The sequence below is a fragment of the Mauremys reevesii genome, linkage group 1, assembly GCF_016161935.1.
Source record: "Mauremys reevesii isolate NIE-2019 linkage group 1, ASM1616193v1, whole genome shotgun sequence".
Classification (NCBI taxonomy): domain Eukaryota; kingdom Metazoa; phylum Chordata; order Testudines; family Geoemydidae; genus Mauremys; species Mauremys reevesii.
Genome location: NC_052623.1, coordinates 170,890,225 through 170,907,046, shown reverse-complemented (window position 1 = coordinate 170,907,046; position 16,822 = coordinate 170,890,225). Strand labels below are relative to the sequence as shown.

The following is a 16,822-nucleotide window of genomic DNA, read 5'->3' as shown; positions in this document are numbered from 1 at the left end:
GTCTTCATTTATTTACTCTAATTTAAGGTTTCGCATGCCAGTAATACATTTTAATGTTTTTAGAAGGTCTCTTTCTATAAGTCTATAATATATAACTAAACTATTGTTGTATGTAAAGTAAATAAGGTTTTTAAAATCTTTAAGAAGCTTTGTTTAAAATTAAATTAAAGTGCAGAGCCTCACGGAGCAGCAGCCAGAACCCAGGCAGTGTGAGTGCCACTGAAAATCAGCTCGTGTGCCACAGGTTGCCTACCCCGGTCTAGAAGATACACACAATAAACAAACAAGCATGCAAGTTCTGAAGTGTGTGTGCATCTGAACATACTGATGAATCTCATGTCCACCACGTACATATTTCAAGCTGTTAGCGGATAACGGTTTTAAGATTTGACACTAAAATGGGAAGAAAACAAATCTATATCAGAATACATTTCAGAACACAAGGAAGTATTTGAAAGTTTTTAAAAAAACAAAAACAGGAGAAAAGGATGAAGTTGAGGGTATGCGCTGCAAATGGTGTAGCCCAGTTTTTAAAAGTAAATATTTATAAGCTAATAGTTCTAAGTCTACAATAGTAAAACTGTTTATTCAAATGAAAAGTTTTGTTTTCTTAAACTCACAGGTATCATTGTGTTTTGAGTTCTGTTTTAGTTTTGCAAACCACACTGATGAATAAAATTCAAAGCATTAATCTACTGAATACTTTTTCCCCCCGACTTTCTGTCCACCACAATAAACCCCATTATTTACCCAGAAAAGTTATTCATAGTTTTTTGCACTGATTTTCACCTGTTTTTGTTGTTGTGGTGGTAATACTTAATTCCCAGGAAAAATTAAATAAAATAAAAACTGAAAACAAAGGGCTCTATTTATATTATATTATATATTTAAGAATATTTAAGTTTTCTAGTCAATAATTTCTTTTCTGTTAGCGGAGTCTCCCACAATTCTGAGACGTATGGGCTATTCTTCTCCTGCCTGCAGTTCAGTGCTATAATGCTGCTCTTACTGATCATGCTCCCTTCTCCAGCTTGCACCAAACTATTTATTCCAAATGTGTATGAAAACTCTCAGAATGATGAGTAACAACAGTTTCAATGCCAGCCCATAAACCTATGAACCGTAGGCTAACTAGCTGACAAACTGGAGCTATAAAGATTAAATTTTGTCCCTTTGCTACAAAGCCATCCAGATAGGGTACAATTATGGGAGACACTACTAGCAGAAATGAAATGATTGGGTAAGAAAGGAAGGGGTAAGGTGGTAGAATGAGAGAGTCCTCCCCCAAAATTAATTATCAAAATGGCAAATTATTTCTGGATCACTGCATATAGCAAAGTAGGCCACCTTATAATGTCTAATCAACGTTTTAATTGAAGACTATGTTGTTGCCCAGCAGATACCCTGAGTGGAAGCACAGGCTCTCTCTCTGCCCATGAAGATCCTGTGGAATGTGCCTTGATTCCATCAGGAACAGGTTTATCTGATGCCTTGTATGCCTCTACAATGCATAACTTGATCCTTCTGGCTAAAGACAGTTTGGAGACCTGTAGCCCTTTGGACTTTGGGTGAAAGTAGACAAACAAGGGGCCTGATCTTGTTGATTCATAGCACTCAAGGTAGATCTTTTGTGCTCTGCAAATATCCAAATTATGCCACAGATTTTCCGTAGGCTGCTGTGGGTTTGGATGGGAGGACAACCTCCTGTGAGTCATGGGAAGATAAGTTTACCTTTGGTCAGAAGGGCTCTGGGGTCCTGAACACCACCTCATCATCATGGAACATACACTGATTTTCATTCATGGATAATGCTGCTAACTCTGAGGCTCATCTTGCAGACATGATAGTGACCAAATACAGGTTTTGATGGATAGGTAGAATGGTGTGACCTGTGTCAATGGTTCAAAAGGTTGAGTAGTCAGGGCTTTCAGCACCAGTGGTCGGTCCTATGTAGGAAAGATTGGTTTGATCGCAGCTCTGGTCAGTTGACTGCTCGGCAAAATCTGGATACTTGAGGATTGTTTGCCAAGGAACCCAAGGACACTGCGTATAAGATCCTACTTCTGGTTGACACCTGGTGTGCTGTGGTGCTGGGCTGAAATCCCTTGTCTATTCTGTCCGGAAGAAAGTCCAGAATAGCTGGGACATCAGGTCGCTGGGGGTTTTGTTGTTTTCCTGACACTACTACCTCCTGTACAGATGGAAAAGTAGGCCTTTAGTATTGAAATCTGTGTGGAGGAGAGGAGTCTTACAATCACTTTGGTGGGTAGTCCAAACATGATTGTTTCCTTCTCAATAGCCATGCTATCAGTTGTGAACTGTCTGCATCTGGATAGAGATGAGGACCTTAATGAAAGATATCTGGTCTCTGAAGAATGCAGTGTGGGGGTTCTAATGCCAAGTCTACCAGATCTGAAAACCATGGTCTCCTTGGCCAGTGTGGAGCTAAAACTGTCACCATTGCTTCTGCTCACTTTATCTTCTGAATCACCTTTCCAAGGGGAAGTGGCAGGAATGCGTAAAGCAGGTTGTGTAGCCATCTGTGAGAGAGTATCCATCCCCAGCAACCTGGCATTTGCTTCCTTTGGTGAAGTACTTCAACAGCTTTCTGTTTTTGCAACTGGGAAACAGGTCAACTGCTTTGATGCTGCGTTTCTCAGTTCAGATTGAAGTCTTCCTGATTGGAACAATGTTCTGAGTTGCTGACTGTGCATCTGCTGAGCCAGTCTGCCTCCAGGTTCAATTGTCCCTTTGTGTATATTGCTCTTATGGAAAAGAAGTTTTTTTTCTGCCCCTTCCATTATCTCCATTGCATATATGAGTAGAACTGAGCTCCAATTTCTCCCTTGGTTGTTAAGACATGCCACAGTGATAGCGTCATCTGACTAGACCAAAATGTAGATGCCCTTCAGGTGGCTCTGAAAACTTTATAGGGCTAGCTTGACAGCTCTAAGCTCCTGTAAATTGATGCTCTAAGTGCCTTGTGCTGTTCTGTGTCCCAGATGGACTTCCCACTCCATTTGGCATGAGTACCCATGGGTCTGGAAGGTGCATGGGTAAACTCTTTCAGTTGTTCCTTGGGATTACCCACCATCTGAGGGAGTCCAGTACCTGGCTTGGGACCCGCACCTGATCCTGCATTCCAGTGAATGGTTCCATACTGCCAGGAGACACCTGATGTGGGATCTTTCCCAAGAAGTAATTACTATATGTGAAAACAGCAGGCCCAATACATGGAGACACTGAGCTATAGCTGACCTTGTGTTTCTTACCAACATACTGTACATATTAGGTTCTGGATTTTCTGGAATCTGTCCACTGATGAGTAGACTTTTGCCATAGAAGTGCCTGTGACCACTCCCAGTTGACCTATCCTTGTGGTATTTCATTGATGTTTATCATAAAACTGTTCTTAAAGCACTTTGTGTCTGGATTGTGGTCCTGTGAGCAGCTACTTTGGACAGAACTTTGATCAAAATGTCATCCAGGAATGGAATCAAGTGAGTGCCCCAAATCTAGCTATGCCCACCACCAGCACCTTGGTAAAGACAAGGACAAATGGCAGAGTTTTGTGTTGGTAGTAGTCTTTAGTCTTCTTTACCTTGTCCCATCAATTGGGGTCAGCAGGTCTTGTTCTTTGCGAACACTTTTGTCAAGTGTGTCTTCCAAGCTGATGCCAGCCTTCCTGTCCTCCTTCAATGTCTCAAACCACGTTTTTCTAGGTCTTCCTTGTGGTCTTTCTCCTGTGACTATGTGGTCTTGTACTCTCTGGCCAATGTATCTCAGGATCTAGTCTCAAATGACCCAGAGATCTCAGTTGATACTCCCTCAGCTTTTCTGTGATGGGGGCTACCTGAATCATGCCTTATGCTGTTTCATTGCATAGCCTATCAGCTTTCCTTTTACCCAGCATGCAACTGAGCATTCTCATTTTGGCAATGTGAAGTAGTTTTTGCTTATCTCTGCATCGGCCAACATTCCAACCCATACATCTGGATAAGACTGCATGTCAGTCACGGATTCTGTGACTTTCCATCACTTCTGCAGCAACCAGTGCGGCTGGCTCCAGTGCTGCCTGAGCAGATCAGGCAGCCCCTGGGCCAGCTGCACCAGTGGCTGCTGGGATAGTTTGGGTGTAGGAAGGAGCTCAGGGTTGGGGTGCAGGGTGGCACTTACCTCAGGGGGCTTCCCAGAAGTGGCCAGCATGTCCCTGCAGCTCCTAGGTAGAGGGGCCAGGGGGCTGTCCACGCTGCACCCGCCACACAGGTGCTGCCCCCGCAGCTCCCATTGGCTGTGGTTCCCGGCCAAGGGGAGCTGTGGGGCCAGAGCTCATGGTGGGGGCAGTGCACGGCGCCCCCTTGGCCTTCTCTCCCCCTAGGAGCTGCAGGGACACGTGGAGCCTGGCAGCCCCACCAACCCCTCCGTCCCCCCATTACCAGTAGGGGTCCTGGGCCACGTGCCGCTGCCTTCCCATCTCCTCTCCAGCACCAGCGGGGGTCCTGGTGTTCTCATTAGCCTGGAACAGCCCCTGCTCTGGTCACTCAGAGAATGGAAAACTGCTTATCCAGTGGCCCGTATATCTCCCTTCTACTACTCTGCTGTTCCCAACTGGCCTGGGTCTATCACACTAAGTACATACACGCTTATGTGCTTACCCTTGTCAAGGGTTTCCTGTTCCTCCTTGATCACATCTTCTAAGGATGGGTGCAGTAGGATTGCTGTCTCAGGCAGTCATTTGGAAAGAAAATATTTGTCCTCAGACTTGTCCTCAGGTGCTTGTTTGAGTTGGATCTGGATGGCAGATGCAACCTTTCCACACTTGTCAAACTTATCAAGGGGAAAAAAACCTTTGCTGCTCTTTCCCCCCCTCCCCCCCAAGCCCTTCTCAGAGCCTGAATCTGAAAGTGCTCTTTCCGCAGTAGAGATAGTGAAATCAGCGGATGAATACCTGGGTTAGATTTAAATTTTGTCTTACCCTTTTGGCCCTATGTGTCTGCTTTTCAGGAATTGCTACACAACAGAGGCAGTGGTAACTTGCAGCTATTTAGTGCCTTCTGCCCTCTAGATATGTCTCCCTGTTCTCCCCCCCAGTCCTCATTGGATGGGGTGTCATGGTGTCAGTCCTCTGATTCATATTGGAGAGAAGGGAAGCTAGGTAGGAGCCCTGCTGCATCATATTTACCCTGACATTTACCCCCTCCCCCTCCAAGCTGGCCAGATAGTGCATTGCTCATCTTTGGATTCTCTCCCCAATATGTTCTATCGCCTCTGCTCAGTTTTCCTGTGTTGGAGTTGCAGCTGTCTGGGCCAAGGTGGGGACCTAACCTTACTGTGGCACTGTAAGGTTTGGCTAGCTGTGAACAGGCAGGGCATAATTCACCCTCGGAAGAGCCTATAAATGCTGCATCACCTATAGAACACCGCTTTGATGTGGCCTAGTGTTTATAGGTAGGGCCCTACCAAATTCACCAAATCCATTTCAAGATCATAGGACTTTAAAAATTAAAAATTTCATGATTTCAGCTATTTAAATTTTAAATTTCACAGTGTTGTAAGAGTAGAGGTCCTGACCCAAAAAGGAGTTGGTGGGGAGGGGGGGGGTCACAAGGTTATTGTAGGGGGGATTGTGGTACTGCTCCCCTTACTGCTGCTGGTGGCAGCGCTGCCTTCAGAGCTGAGCAGCTGGAGAGCGGTGGCTGGTGGCCAGGAGCCCAGCTCTGAAGGCAGAGCCACGACCAGCACAGAAGTAAGGATGCCATGGTATGGTATTGCCACCTTTACTTGTGCGCTGCTGCCTGCAGCGTTGGGCCCTCAGTCAGCAGCTGACACTGTCTGGCCGCCTAGCCAGGGCCGCCCAGAGGATGCCGGGGGCCCGGGGTCTTCGGCGGCGGGGGGCCCTTCCGTTCCGGGACCCGCCGCCAAAGTGCCCCGAAGACCCGCGGCGGGAGCCCCCCGCCGCCGAATTACCGCCGAAGCGGGACCCGCCGCCCGGTCTTCGGCGGTAATTCGGTGGCGGGGGGGGGTCCCCGCCGCGGGCCTTCGGGGCACTTCAGCGGCGGGTCCCGGAACAGAAGGGGCCCCCCGCCGCCGAAGACCAGGCTGTGCTTCGGCGGCGGCGGGTCCCGCTTCCCCCGCCTGGCCCGGCGCCGCTTCTCCCCGCCTGGCCTCGGCCGCCACTTCTCCTCCCCCCCGCCTGGCCTCGGCCCCGGCTTCTCCCCGGCCCTGGCCTCTTACCGAGCGCGTCTCCAGCGGGGCCTGAGCTCCGTCCCGCTCAGAGCCGCGCGGTGTGGGGGCGGGGCTGTGAGCTCCACGCCGAGCGGAGGCAGCTGCCCCGCCCCCTCCCCACGCCGCACTGAGCGGGGCGGGGCTCAGGCCCCGTTGGAGCTCCCAGCCCCGCCCCCTCACCACGCGGCTCGGATCGGGGCGGGGCTCAGGGGCTCGGCTGGAGACTCGGCGCTTGATGCGCTGAGGCTCCAGGAGAGGGGAGGAGGCGGGAGCCTCCGCTCTTCTCTTGGGGGCCCCTGCGGAGCCCGGGGCAAATTGCCCCCTTTGCCCCCCCCTCTGGGCGGCCCTGCGCCTAGCTCTGAAAGCAGCAGTGCAGAAGTAAGGGTGGCATGGTATGGAATTGCCACTCTTACTTCTGCGCTGCTGCTGGCGGGGCGCTGCCTTTGGAGCTAGGTGCCTGGCCAACAGCTGCTGCCCTCTCACTGCCCAGCTCTGAAGGCACCACCGAAGTAAGGGTGGCAATACCCTGACCCCTCTAAAATAACCTTGTGACCCCCCCAGAACTCCCTCTTGTCTCAGGCCCCCCAATTTGAGAAACACTGGTCTCCCCTGTGAAATCTGTACAGTATAGGGTAAAGGCACACAAAAAACCAGATTTCACGGTGAGAGACCAGATTTCATGGTCTGTGATGCGTTTTTCAAGGCTGTGAATTTGGTAGGGCCTTATTTATAGGACACTTCTGCCATAGTTTTTGGGTGAGAGGGACGCCTGCAGTTGCGATTCCAGGTGTCTGACACCACATAACAATATACCTGATGAAGAAAGCTGAGTAAAAGTTGCTACTTCTGTCCAAAAAATCATTAAAATTAAAGCTGGCAAAGAAATGGTTGGAAGCAAAGTCAACCACTGAACTGCTGCCATGGAGGCAGAAGATTGGGCAGCAAGCCACAGGGGCTGTGAGCAGCAGCAGCTGTGTTACCATCCCCAGAAACTGCAGGCAGGAGGGGAATATCCCATCTCTCAATTGTGACTGACACTGAGCTACAACAATTGACAATAATGCATTTAAAGTTAGAAAACTCTATGAGGGTCCATTTTAACAACAGACTATTCTCAGTCCTTGAGATATTTTCATAAAATGGAATTAGAACTGCTAGATGTTGTTATAACTAGGACAATGGATGTTACTCATCTTCATATTTTGTGACTCAAGCATTTGTAGTACTACATGGCAGAGCATACACTATGAAGGCAACTAGTATAAATTAGGGTGAAATCCTAGCCCTACTGAAGCCAATGAGTTTTGCCACTGAGTTCAGTGGGGCGGGGATTTCACCCTTAGAGGTAGCAGTGACTTGAAGATCAAGACCTTACATTTCATATTCTGCTCTACAGTTATTCTGCCAATGTCTTGTTAGTGCAAGAGATTAAACAATTGTGGATCACCAAAGGGCAGGCAATGGCTAGAAAAAGAGTTGCCACATCCAGATATTTTGGAGAAGAAAGGCACTGCTTCCCACTACCGAAATCTGGACTACAGGATACCTAACAGAACCAACTTGCAAGCCACTTAAAGCTTTCTATGGAAGATGCAATTCACAAGATATGGGCAGCTAACTAATGAAGTTGTCCAGCTGTTTCATTTATCCAGCAGAAGTTGTCTCCTAATCTGCAATAAATAATCATTTAGACTAATGATTAATATTTAATAAATTACTATAAACATTTGAGAAGCCTTTCTACTAAAGTATCAAAATTATGGAAACAAATTGTTTCCCTTTAAAATGTTTTTCAGATTGATGTTAAAATACCACCTTTTGCTTTCTTTATTAAGACATAATTAAAATGCAGAAGTTCTCCATTAGCAGCTTAGTGCTTGCACTACTGATCTATTGCACCTACAATACATGTAGGCGTGTCTTTTCAAAAGCTACAAGTGATTCTGGGTGCCCACCTTGAAAGGGCCTGGTTTTGAGACAAGGCTGAGCACTCACCCTCTGAAAATCAGGCCCCTTTAAAAGGTCCATCTAACTGGATACCTAAAGCACAAGTCACTTAAAATTTAGGTTTTTTTTTTTTTTTTTTTTTTCCCCAGAAAATCCATTGGCCAAAAGACAAAAGAAAAACAGGACAATCCCAAAAGCTTAAAAACATTGACGTAATAGGCCTATTTCTCCCTTTGTACTGTGTGACTGCACAGATCAAAATATTTAACACACGAAGCAACATGGCTTCAACGTTAAAATGGGCTATATGTTCTGTACATGTTTCTCTGGAAAATCAACTTATATGAACGGAAGTTACAAGGGAAACAATTTTAAATTCAGTTATAAAGCTAAATCCCTGTGGTCAGTGGAGCATAAAGTTTCATTAACATGTTAAGGTTTTCACCAACTACACATTAAGAAAGCAGCACTAATGAGAGCACAACAGCTGGTTGGCATCCTTCCTCTTCTCTAACTTCTCTCTCTGACTTTACCTGCTGAACTTTTAGAAATAAAAAAATTGGGTTACACTACTAACGTTCAGTTTATAAATACTTTAGATTACCTTGTATTTCAGATCAGGCTTTAACATTAAATTACCACTGATGTTTTATCATATGCTTTAAATTAACTTTAATGCAATAGCAACTGCAGCTAATAATTCAAATATGAGAAGATTTATAAATGCAAATTTAATGGTTCCAGAAATTCAGATCTTCATGCCACCTAAACTAAATTCACCTGTAAAATTAGAGGCACCATCCTGCTTGAGTGCATAATTGTACCTAGGTAGGTTTAATTGACTGAGTTGTAGTTGAACACTACTTTGGTGCAAACATAACTATTGAAATCACCTCTAAATTTTTAGAATACTTTAACATTTTAAAAAATATACAAATTAAAATAAACTATTCTTACATATATTTTCTCTTATATCAAAGAAGTGTTTCAGAACCCTTTACAATAACACAGTCCAGAGATCAACATGGATCATCCCTTTAGTCAAGCAATTTAAGATAATTCTGATATTATTTCCAAAAAGTAAGTTGGCTTCCTTCAATGTACAGTTCTTGACAGGACCAGTGCCTCCTCTTCATTTACTACATTGTTCATTTTATTGAAGAGGGAGAAGAGCATTATATTTCAAAAAAAGGTCTCTCGACAAAGTGGGCAGGTGGATTTGTTGCTAGATGTGAACCATTTGTACTGAAAGAGAAACAGAAACATTTAAAATGTGAACATATGATGAATTTTAACTGCTTTACACTTGAACACCTTCATTCAGTTTTGTTTGACAGGTGTAAGGTTTTATCAGATACAGTGACATATAACTTGCCAGTGAAGATGGCTACCAAATACTAAATAGTCTAGTAAAAGTTATTTTTCCTATTAGCTGTGATAAGCAACTTCCCCTAGCGGAAGCAAAGTCATATAAAATACAAATATAAAACACAACATTAGTTTCTGAAAGATACCATCCAGGATTCTCCCTGTTGACTGGTCTCTTTTAAGAAGGTAGGATCCACAAGTGAGAACTCTCTTGGAATTATATTGTTAGAGAAGCAGTAATTTTCTTTTGTATGGCAATACAGACATCAACCTTTTCCGATATACTCATGATTACCATTTTGTCAGCTTTGATATAGCTTACATGCGGCCATTTGAACCAGATTTTAAATTTAGGCAAAATACAAACGTGTACACAAGACCAACTCTGGGTACTTACCAAACAGGCTGAATGGAATTTTTTCTTGCATGTCCTACAGGCTTTTTTGGGAAGAGAATAATTGGAACCATGTATGACTGAGAAACAGATCATGCAATCTTCAATGCCCTCAAACCGCTTATCCACATTATTTTTCCACAAAGCCAAGCCTTCCATAATACTTCCATTCTAACAGAGGGAAAGAGTCACAACAGCAATCAGTGATGTGTTAACATTTTAGAACATTTCTTATTTCTATTCTAGTAACACCCAGAAGCCCCAAACAGGGGCTCCTTTGTACTAGGTGTTGCATACATACATAGGGGGACTTGGACCCTATCCTGAAAAATTAATCTAAGATGACATGCTATTTATGAAGGGTGTGGTAAAGGGATTAAACGTACAATTTTAATGTATATAATCAAATATAGCCCTGTATTTCAACTACAATGGACAGTATCCTATAATAGATCCTTCAGATTTCAGACTGTTCCTCTCTACAGAAGCGTAGTGGACAGCGTGCATTTAAGAGCATTTATAAAGCTATTTGCATTCATCCTTTTGTTAGTTTCTTATAATCACAAGTGTAGAGAGACATCTATAATTACCAACCAACCCAATTTTAGAGGGTCTCATGTTAGGGGAAGTTTTGAGACTGTAATAGTTCATCCATAGATGTAGATCCTGGTGTTACATTTCAGTCAACACTATATTGCTAAGATTGTTCTATCATTTTTGTGTCACTGTGTGTATGTCCTAAATTGTCAAAACCAAAGGCTTGGCCTAAAACTTCACCTGGTGAGTGAGGTACGTGCTTAACTGTAGCATCCAATTGCGCCACTGCTGAACAGCCACACCAACCCTCTTTCCACTCTCAACTGTTATTGAGCCCAGTGGGTAATTTGGCGGAAGCTGTATTATCAGTTCAATAAATATATCATCAACTGAATAGGTAGCAATCACTTCCCGAGTAGCAGACCGAGCTTTTACCTATAGAAAAACAGAAACATTCAAAAGACTGGTGAGATCTCACTTTACGTTAAACATACACTTTCTCGAGTCTTTTTATATTACATGAAACATCCACAATTTACTGCATATGCTTGGACCAGGAAAACAAGTGACTGACAAATCTTTTCATGCCAAATTAAACAGAACTGGTATCAGCCAATCAGATTGAAAGATGGCTGACAATCACTGATAAATTTAAAAAAAAAAAAGACACTAGCCAGAAGGTACCATATTGATAGTAGTCTTGCAAAAAACAGCACTTATATGGATAACCTCTCTGACTGAAGTACATGCACCAAGATTTTCTACACTATTCCAAATACAGGAAGTCAGCAATTATATAGTGAACAAACGCCATCCTACTAAACCAATAACAAATGAAATTATACTATCAATCATTTATGATAATAGAAATAAAGTCATTTTATTCATTGTCAGAGGATCAATCAGGTTCTGAAAAAGCAACATCTCTGCTTTGACCATTACAGCATTTTGATAAAGATCTAGGGTAAAATCCTGGCTCCACTGAAGTCAATGGCAAAACTGTTGACTTCTACAGGGTCAGGATTTCAATCCAATCACAACTGCAAGAGAGCACTATCCTGGGATAGTTATATTCCATTGATATTATCTCAGTGATCTTTATCTAGATGGCACTTAAAACACCTTATTGTATTTAATGCCTGGTTTAGAAACATTGGAGAGTTTATATTTCAATTTTTACAAGACAATTCACAAAACTTTTTGAGAAGATAAAGGCCTTACTAACCGTCATGCCATTAAATAACTGTGTGCTAGTCTGCACAGAAGATATTTCTTGTAAAGAAAGAACATTGCTGACATATTTGCTTGTAAATTTATCTACTACATTGAAGACACGTTTCTCACAGCTATTCCACCAAAGCCTAACCATGGCTGGCAAGTCCTTTAATGTCATATGATACACCGAGCAGGCCAAGTGTGGAATCTGAGAGGACAGTACTGCTGTATCTGGGGGGGGGGAAAAATCAAAAACATTTTGTCAAATATCATATAGGTGACAAAGCATTGTTTCTGCCCCATGCCTATAGGAGCATTATTTTAATAATTTGATTATATGACAGAGCCTGTTGCCGACGATGGAAAGCATGCCAAAAATTCCCAACCCCTCTTGTCCATAAATGCTATCTTTCTTATGAACATTGAGATTTAGAGCTGGTCAGAAAAACTTCAACAAAATCCTTGGAGAAAGCAGCTGTGTCTAAACTGAAATGCTCTGCCAACTTGTCTTCATTTTGCTGAAATTTTACCAAAAAAAAAAAAGGGAAAATTGTTCCAACAACGTCTAAGTGTTCCAGTTGGCTGTTTTTAAAATTAAACGTTTCAACTTCCTTTCTAAACAACTTTTCATTTTATTTTGGTTATGTTATATAATAATATGAAAATGATGAAATCAAAACAAACATTTTAATTTTGAAAGTGTATTTCCTTGCCTCTGTTACCAATATCACTTTAGATTATTGGAAAAATAATTTTCAAGTCTAATTTTCTTTTTGCACTTCTCTGGTAGAACAATGAAAATTAACTACTGTATATACTTGTTCATAAGCCAAATTTTTTTTAGTAAAAAAGGAAAGCACCCAAGAAGGGGGTCGGCTTATGAATGGGTATAGAGAGGGAGAGGTGGGACACAGCCTTCCCCCCAACAGAGGGAGCAAGGAGAGGCAGCACAGCCAGCAGAGACAGAAGGGAAGAGGCGGGGCCAGGGTCTCCCCACTTCTGGCCACGCTGCTCTCCCCCAGCCTCCAAAGCAGCTGCAGCTCCGGGGCTGGCAGGCTGCAGCCGTGCCACTCGCCCCGCCCCCAGAGCAGGCTGTGCCCATGCCGCCTGGCCCGCTGTGCCCAACCCACTGGAACATGCTGCGGCCACACCGCCTGGTCTGGCCTGCCGGAGCAGCTCCAGCCAGGATGTTCATCCTCCCCTGGTGGGAAGGGATGGGATGGGGAGAGGGTGGGGGTCCTGGGCTAGGGGTGGGGTCATGTGGGGGGTGGTCACCGGGGTTACTCCCCTCACTCCCGGGTTCTCCCCCCAAAAAATTTCCCCACCAGTTGCTGTCCTGGCCCATCAGGGTAAGCAGCTGGTGCGCCGGGACACTGTTTAGTTAGGTTTACCTCCGTGCCTGTGGACGCTCGAGGTAAACAAACCATCTCGGCCCTCCAGCGGCTTATCCTGATGCCCGGGAGCCAAAGTTTGCTGACCCCTGAATTATAGGATCAGCTTATGAATGGGTTATAAAAAATTTCCATTTTTACTTATCCATCCTGGGGGTGTCGGCTTATAAACGAACCAGCTTATGATCGAGTATATACGGTAATCTACTTAACTTTTGTCTTTAGACAATTTAACACACTGTTTCTCATGCATTAGCACTCTGCTGCAACATTTGTATTTGCAGATACGTGAATTCAAATACGAGTTAAGTATTTTGAAGAAAGTTTTATTAACTTCATATATATTTTTAAATAGACAATTTAAAAGTTGGCTTAAGCTATGTAAAAGTGTCAATTTAAGAAATGAAGCAAGAAATCTGAATGCAGATTTTAACACATTGTAGGCTTAAATATTTCCCCTTTCTTGCACCACCTAAACTAGTGGTTCTCAAACTTTTGTATTGATGACCCCTTTCACACAGTAAGCCTCTGAGTGCGACCCCCCCCCCTATAAATTAAAAACACATTTTTAAATATTTAACACAATTATAAATGCTGGAGGCGAAGTGGGGCCTGGGGTAGAGGCTGACAGCTCGTCCCCCCTACCTCCCGTGTAATAACCTCGTGACCCCCTGAGGGTCACGACCCCCAGTCTGAGAACCCTGGATTTAAACCCAGAATGTGTACAGACACAGGGCACTATTATTTTTAGAGATAAATTGATATTAAGGATTTCCCTTCACAGCTTTTTCTGGAAATAACTCAGTAATGAGACTAAGGAAGGGAAATGTTTCTCTAGGATTTATCATTTTCTTTCACTAAGCAGCATATTTTAACCTTATTAAGGCTAAAGTCACTCTGCGTGAACAAATATCATACATTTTTACTAACCTTTGACACCTAAATGAAGTTCTTCAGTAAAGAAAGTTTTTGTGTCCTTATCTGGGACTTCAGTAGCTGGCCCTGAAAAGGCAGGGTTTTCTGGCATAAGCCTGAACAGGTGATAAAGAAGTTTATTCAGATTCTTAGTTCTTCGAAGGTACTGTGAATATAAAGCCCGCAGCTGGTGGAGGGGAAAATAAAGTATGTATGAGTCCTAATAAAAAGCAGCTTGTTCTGATATGAACATGTACATGTAGAGAGGAAGGTTGGTCCAGTGATTAGGGCACTAGCCTTGGACGTGGGAGACTCTGGTTGAATTCTTTGCTCCACCACAGACTTCCTATATGACCCTGGGCAAGCCACTTAAGCCTGTCTGTAACTCAGTTTACTATCTTGAAATGGTAGTACTTCCCTACCTAACGGGGTGTTGGGAGGGTAAATACATTAAAGATGGTGAGGTGCTCATCTACTAATCGTGATGAGGACTATATAAATACCTATGATAGACAGACATCTACATGTAAACACTAAGCATGGAGATAAATTGATTAGGGCAGTCCAACATATAGGCTATCTGGAAAAGCATTCTGACACCAAAGTCTATTACTATCTTTTAAGTGAACTGATGTAAGCCTCATGGTTCAAGCTACTGAATTAGACTAAACCAAGAACTCAAGAACATACAGTAGGGAACAATTTTGTGCTTGAATAGGCGAGAACAGCTAAGAGAAATGGAAAAATCTAAATTTAGAATGTTGTTTTAGCTTTCTTTCCAATGAGCTGTTAACACAGAATTCATTTCCATTACATCTATACCTACAAATGTGAACGCCACAAATGAAATAGGAATCCAAATGGTTCACTTTGATAAATATTATATATAATGTCATAACATTTATATCACCCTTTAACAGTAAAAAATTACATTATTTTGGACAACTTCTTAAATGGGATTTAGATACTTTATAATATGATACTAAATTTAAAATTAGGAGTCACTGATGCATAGAGTAGATTGATTGTAAGAATAGCAATGTATGCAATATGCCTTGTACTGTGAACTATCAACCACATTATCTTAAAAACACTGTTTCATGTCCCTCAGGTATTGTTTACTGATTGAATCAAAAAAGTTTTCTGGTGGCTAGTAAGGTTAACTACAGCTGTATATTTAATTAACTGCATCAAATACTTCTTATTTACAAACAATAGTTTGAATTCAAATTAGGAATCTCTTGAAGCAAGATTGTTTTCCTTAAATGAACATTAATATACAGGTTCTACACTGATGTCTTGCTTCCTGTCGAGGAAGATTTCTAAATACTGTAAAGTTAGCATATAAAAGGTGGATAAATAGAATATTAATAAAATGTCAATGAAGCTGCTTAAATTGCTTACAAATTAAATATTTTAATAAAATTCTTAAAGCATTATATTTACTACTCAGTGTAGTAGCAGCTTTCTGCACTGCCATGTCAAACATATGAGTTCCACTGCTAGCTTAATGGCAGAGCTAGTAGTGCTGTGTAAGAAATGCTCAGCACCAGGGAAAGGAGAGATCGGAAGTGAGTTCTATCAGTGTATTCAGTGTTGATGGGTTCTAAAAAGAATATCACTAATTCTGCATCAGCTGAAGGCCTGAAGCCACTGAATACTTAAAAGGAAGAAAAATATTAAGAGGAAACTTCAGGACCAAATGTAAATGGACATTGGCCAGATAAGAATGTAAAGAAAACCCATTGGGAGAAAAAACATTCATTAAATACATACTTGAGAAGAAGCTGCCTTGAAGAAAGTTAATATTAATTTCCACGTGAGAAGATATCCTAAAATGAAGCAGAACTCTTCGCTCAGCGGCTGAACAACTGCATACTCTCCAACTGGAATGCAATCTAGAATGTTTTCTAGAAAGAGTTCTTGAGTGGCAAGAACAGACATAAGAGCTGCAGGTGGTGACCTATGGAATGATAAGGCATTATATTTGCTATAGCGATGAATTTTACAAAATAAAACTTTCTTAGAACACAAAATGGTTTTATATTTTACAGCCTGCTCAGCATCCTCTCAGTACCAAACATGTAAATACATCAAAAGAAGCTCTCTTCTTACGATGAAATTCTCTACTCAGTTCTGCACAGCAGCATTACATTTTAATAGACCTCTCCCCTTAACTAGACAGACCTCCGATTAACTTCTGGTAGGAAGAGCAGAATATAGAAATTGAATGCTACTATGGGGATCTAAACAGAGGACTCTGGTCTTTATTTGAATTGCTTTAACTTATATTTGGGCAGAACTCACAGTGTGCTAGTGCTGGATAAACACAACAGAAAGCACAATCCATTCTTACCACCTAGGAAAGTGGTAATACTGAACTAACTGCTTCTGAAGTTTGTTTTTTCCGATGCTATACCCCATGACATGCAACACGCCATCCCCTTTAAAGATGCAGAACTGAAGTCAAAATAGAAAAGAAAAAAAAACATACAAAGCTGATTCCTCTTCTTCATCACCATAGGATTTGAGATCCTCATCATCAAATTTAGGCAACTCGGGCATTAACCTGTGGAGTTGAGAGGAAGGTGGAGTGAACCAGTTTTCATTTTTACTGCCTACACCATTTATCTCTTATATCAAGAAAAGCATTAATTTGTTGGCAATGTATTTATTAAAAATAGTGCTGTGTCTATAAGACACATCCAAAACTGGTTGCTTAAATTACAGGTGCCAGAAGGCACATAAATCTTGCTCAGTTTTTCCCTTTACTCATCTTTACTTTAGGAGGACTCAGAAGTCCTAACATCTATACTTCTGAGCAAGCCTA

At 42.5% G+C, this 16,822-nt stretch overlaps 1 protein-coding gene across 2 annotated transcripts in view; it reads right to left on the bottom strand.

Moving 5' to 3' along the window:
* Nucleotides 1-8,884: 8,884 nt before the first annotated feature.
* Nucleotides 8,885-16,822, bottom strand: part of LTN1 (listerin E3 ubiquitin protein ligase 1) — a 42,001-nt gene continuing 34,063 nt past the window's right edge. For both annotated transcript variants that reach the window (XM_039503748.1, XM_039503737.1), the window contains exons 24-30: nucleotides 16,487-16,561; nucleotides 15,769-15,955; nucleotides 14,008-14,179; nucleotides 11,697-11,917; nucleotides 10,712-10,906; nucleotides 9,938-10,105; nucleotides 8,885-9,417 (exon numbers count right to left, since the gene is read on the bottom strand). In XM_039503748.1, the coding sequence (XP_039359682.1) occupies nucleotides 9,355-9,417; nucleotides 9,938-10,105; nucleotides 10,712-10,906; nucleotides 11,697-11,917; nucleotides 14,008-14,179; nucleotides 15,769-15,955; nucleotides 16,487-16,561 (1,081 nt within the window). In that variant the 3' untranslated portion in view covers nucleotides 8,885-9,354. The remainder of the gene's footprint in view (nucleotides 9,418-9,937; nucleotides 10,106-10,711; nucleotides 10,907-11,696; nucleotides 11,918-14,007; nucleotides 14,180-15,768; nucleotides 15,956-16,486; nucleotides 16,562-16,822) is intronic.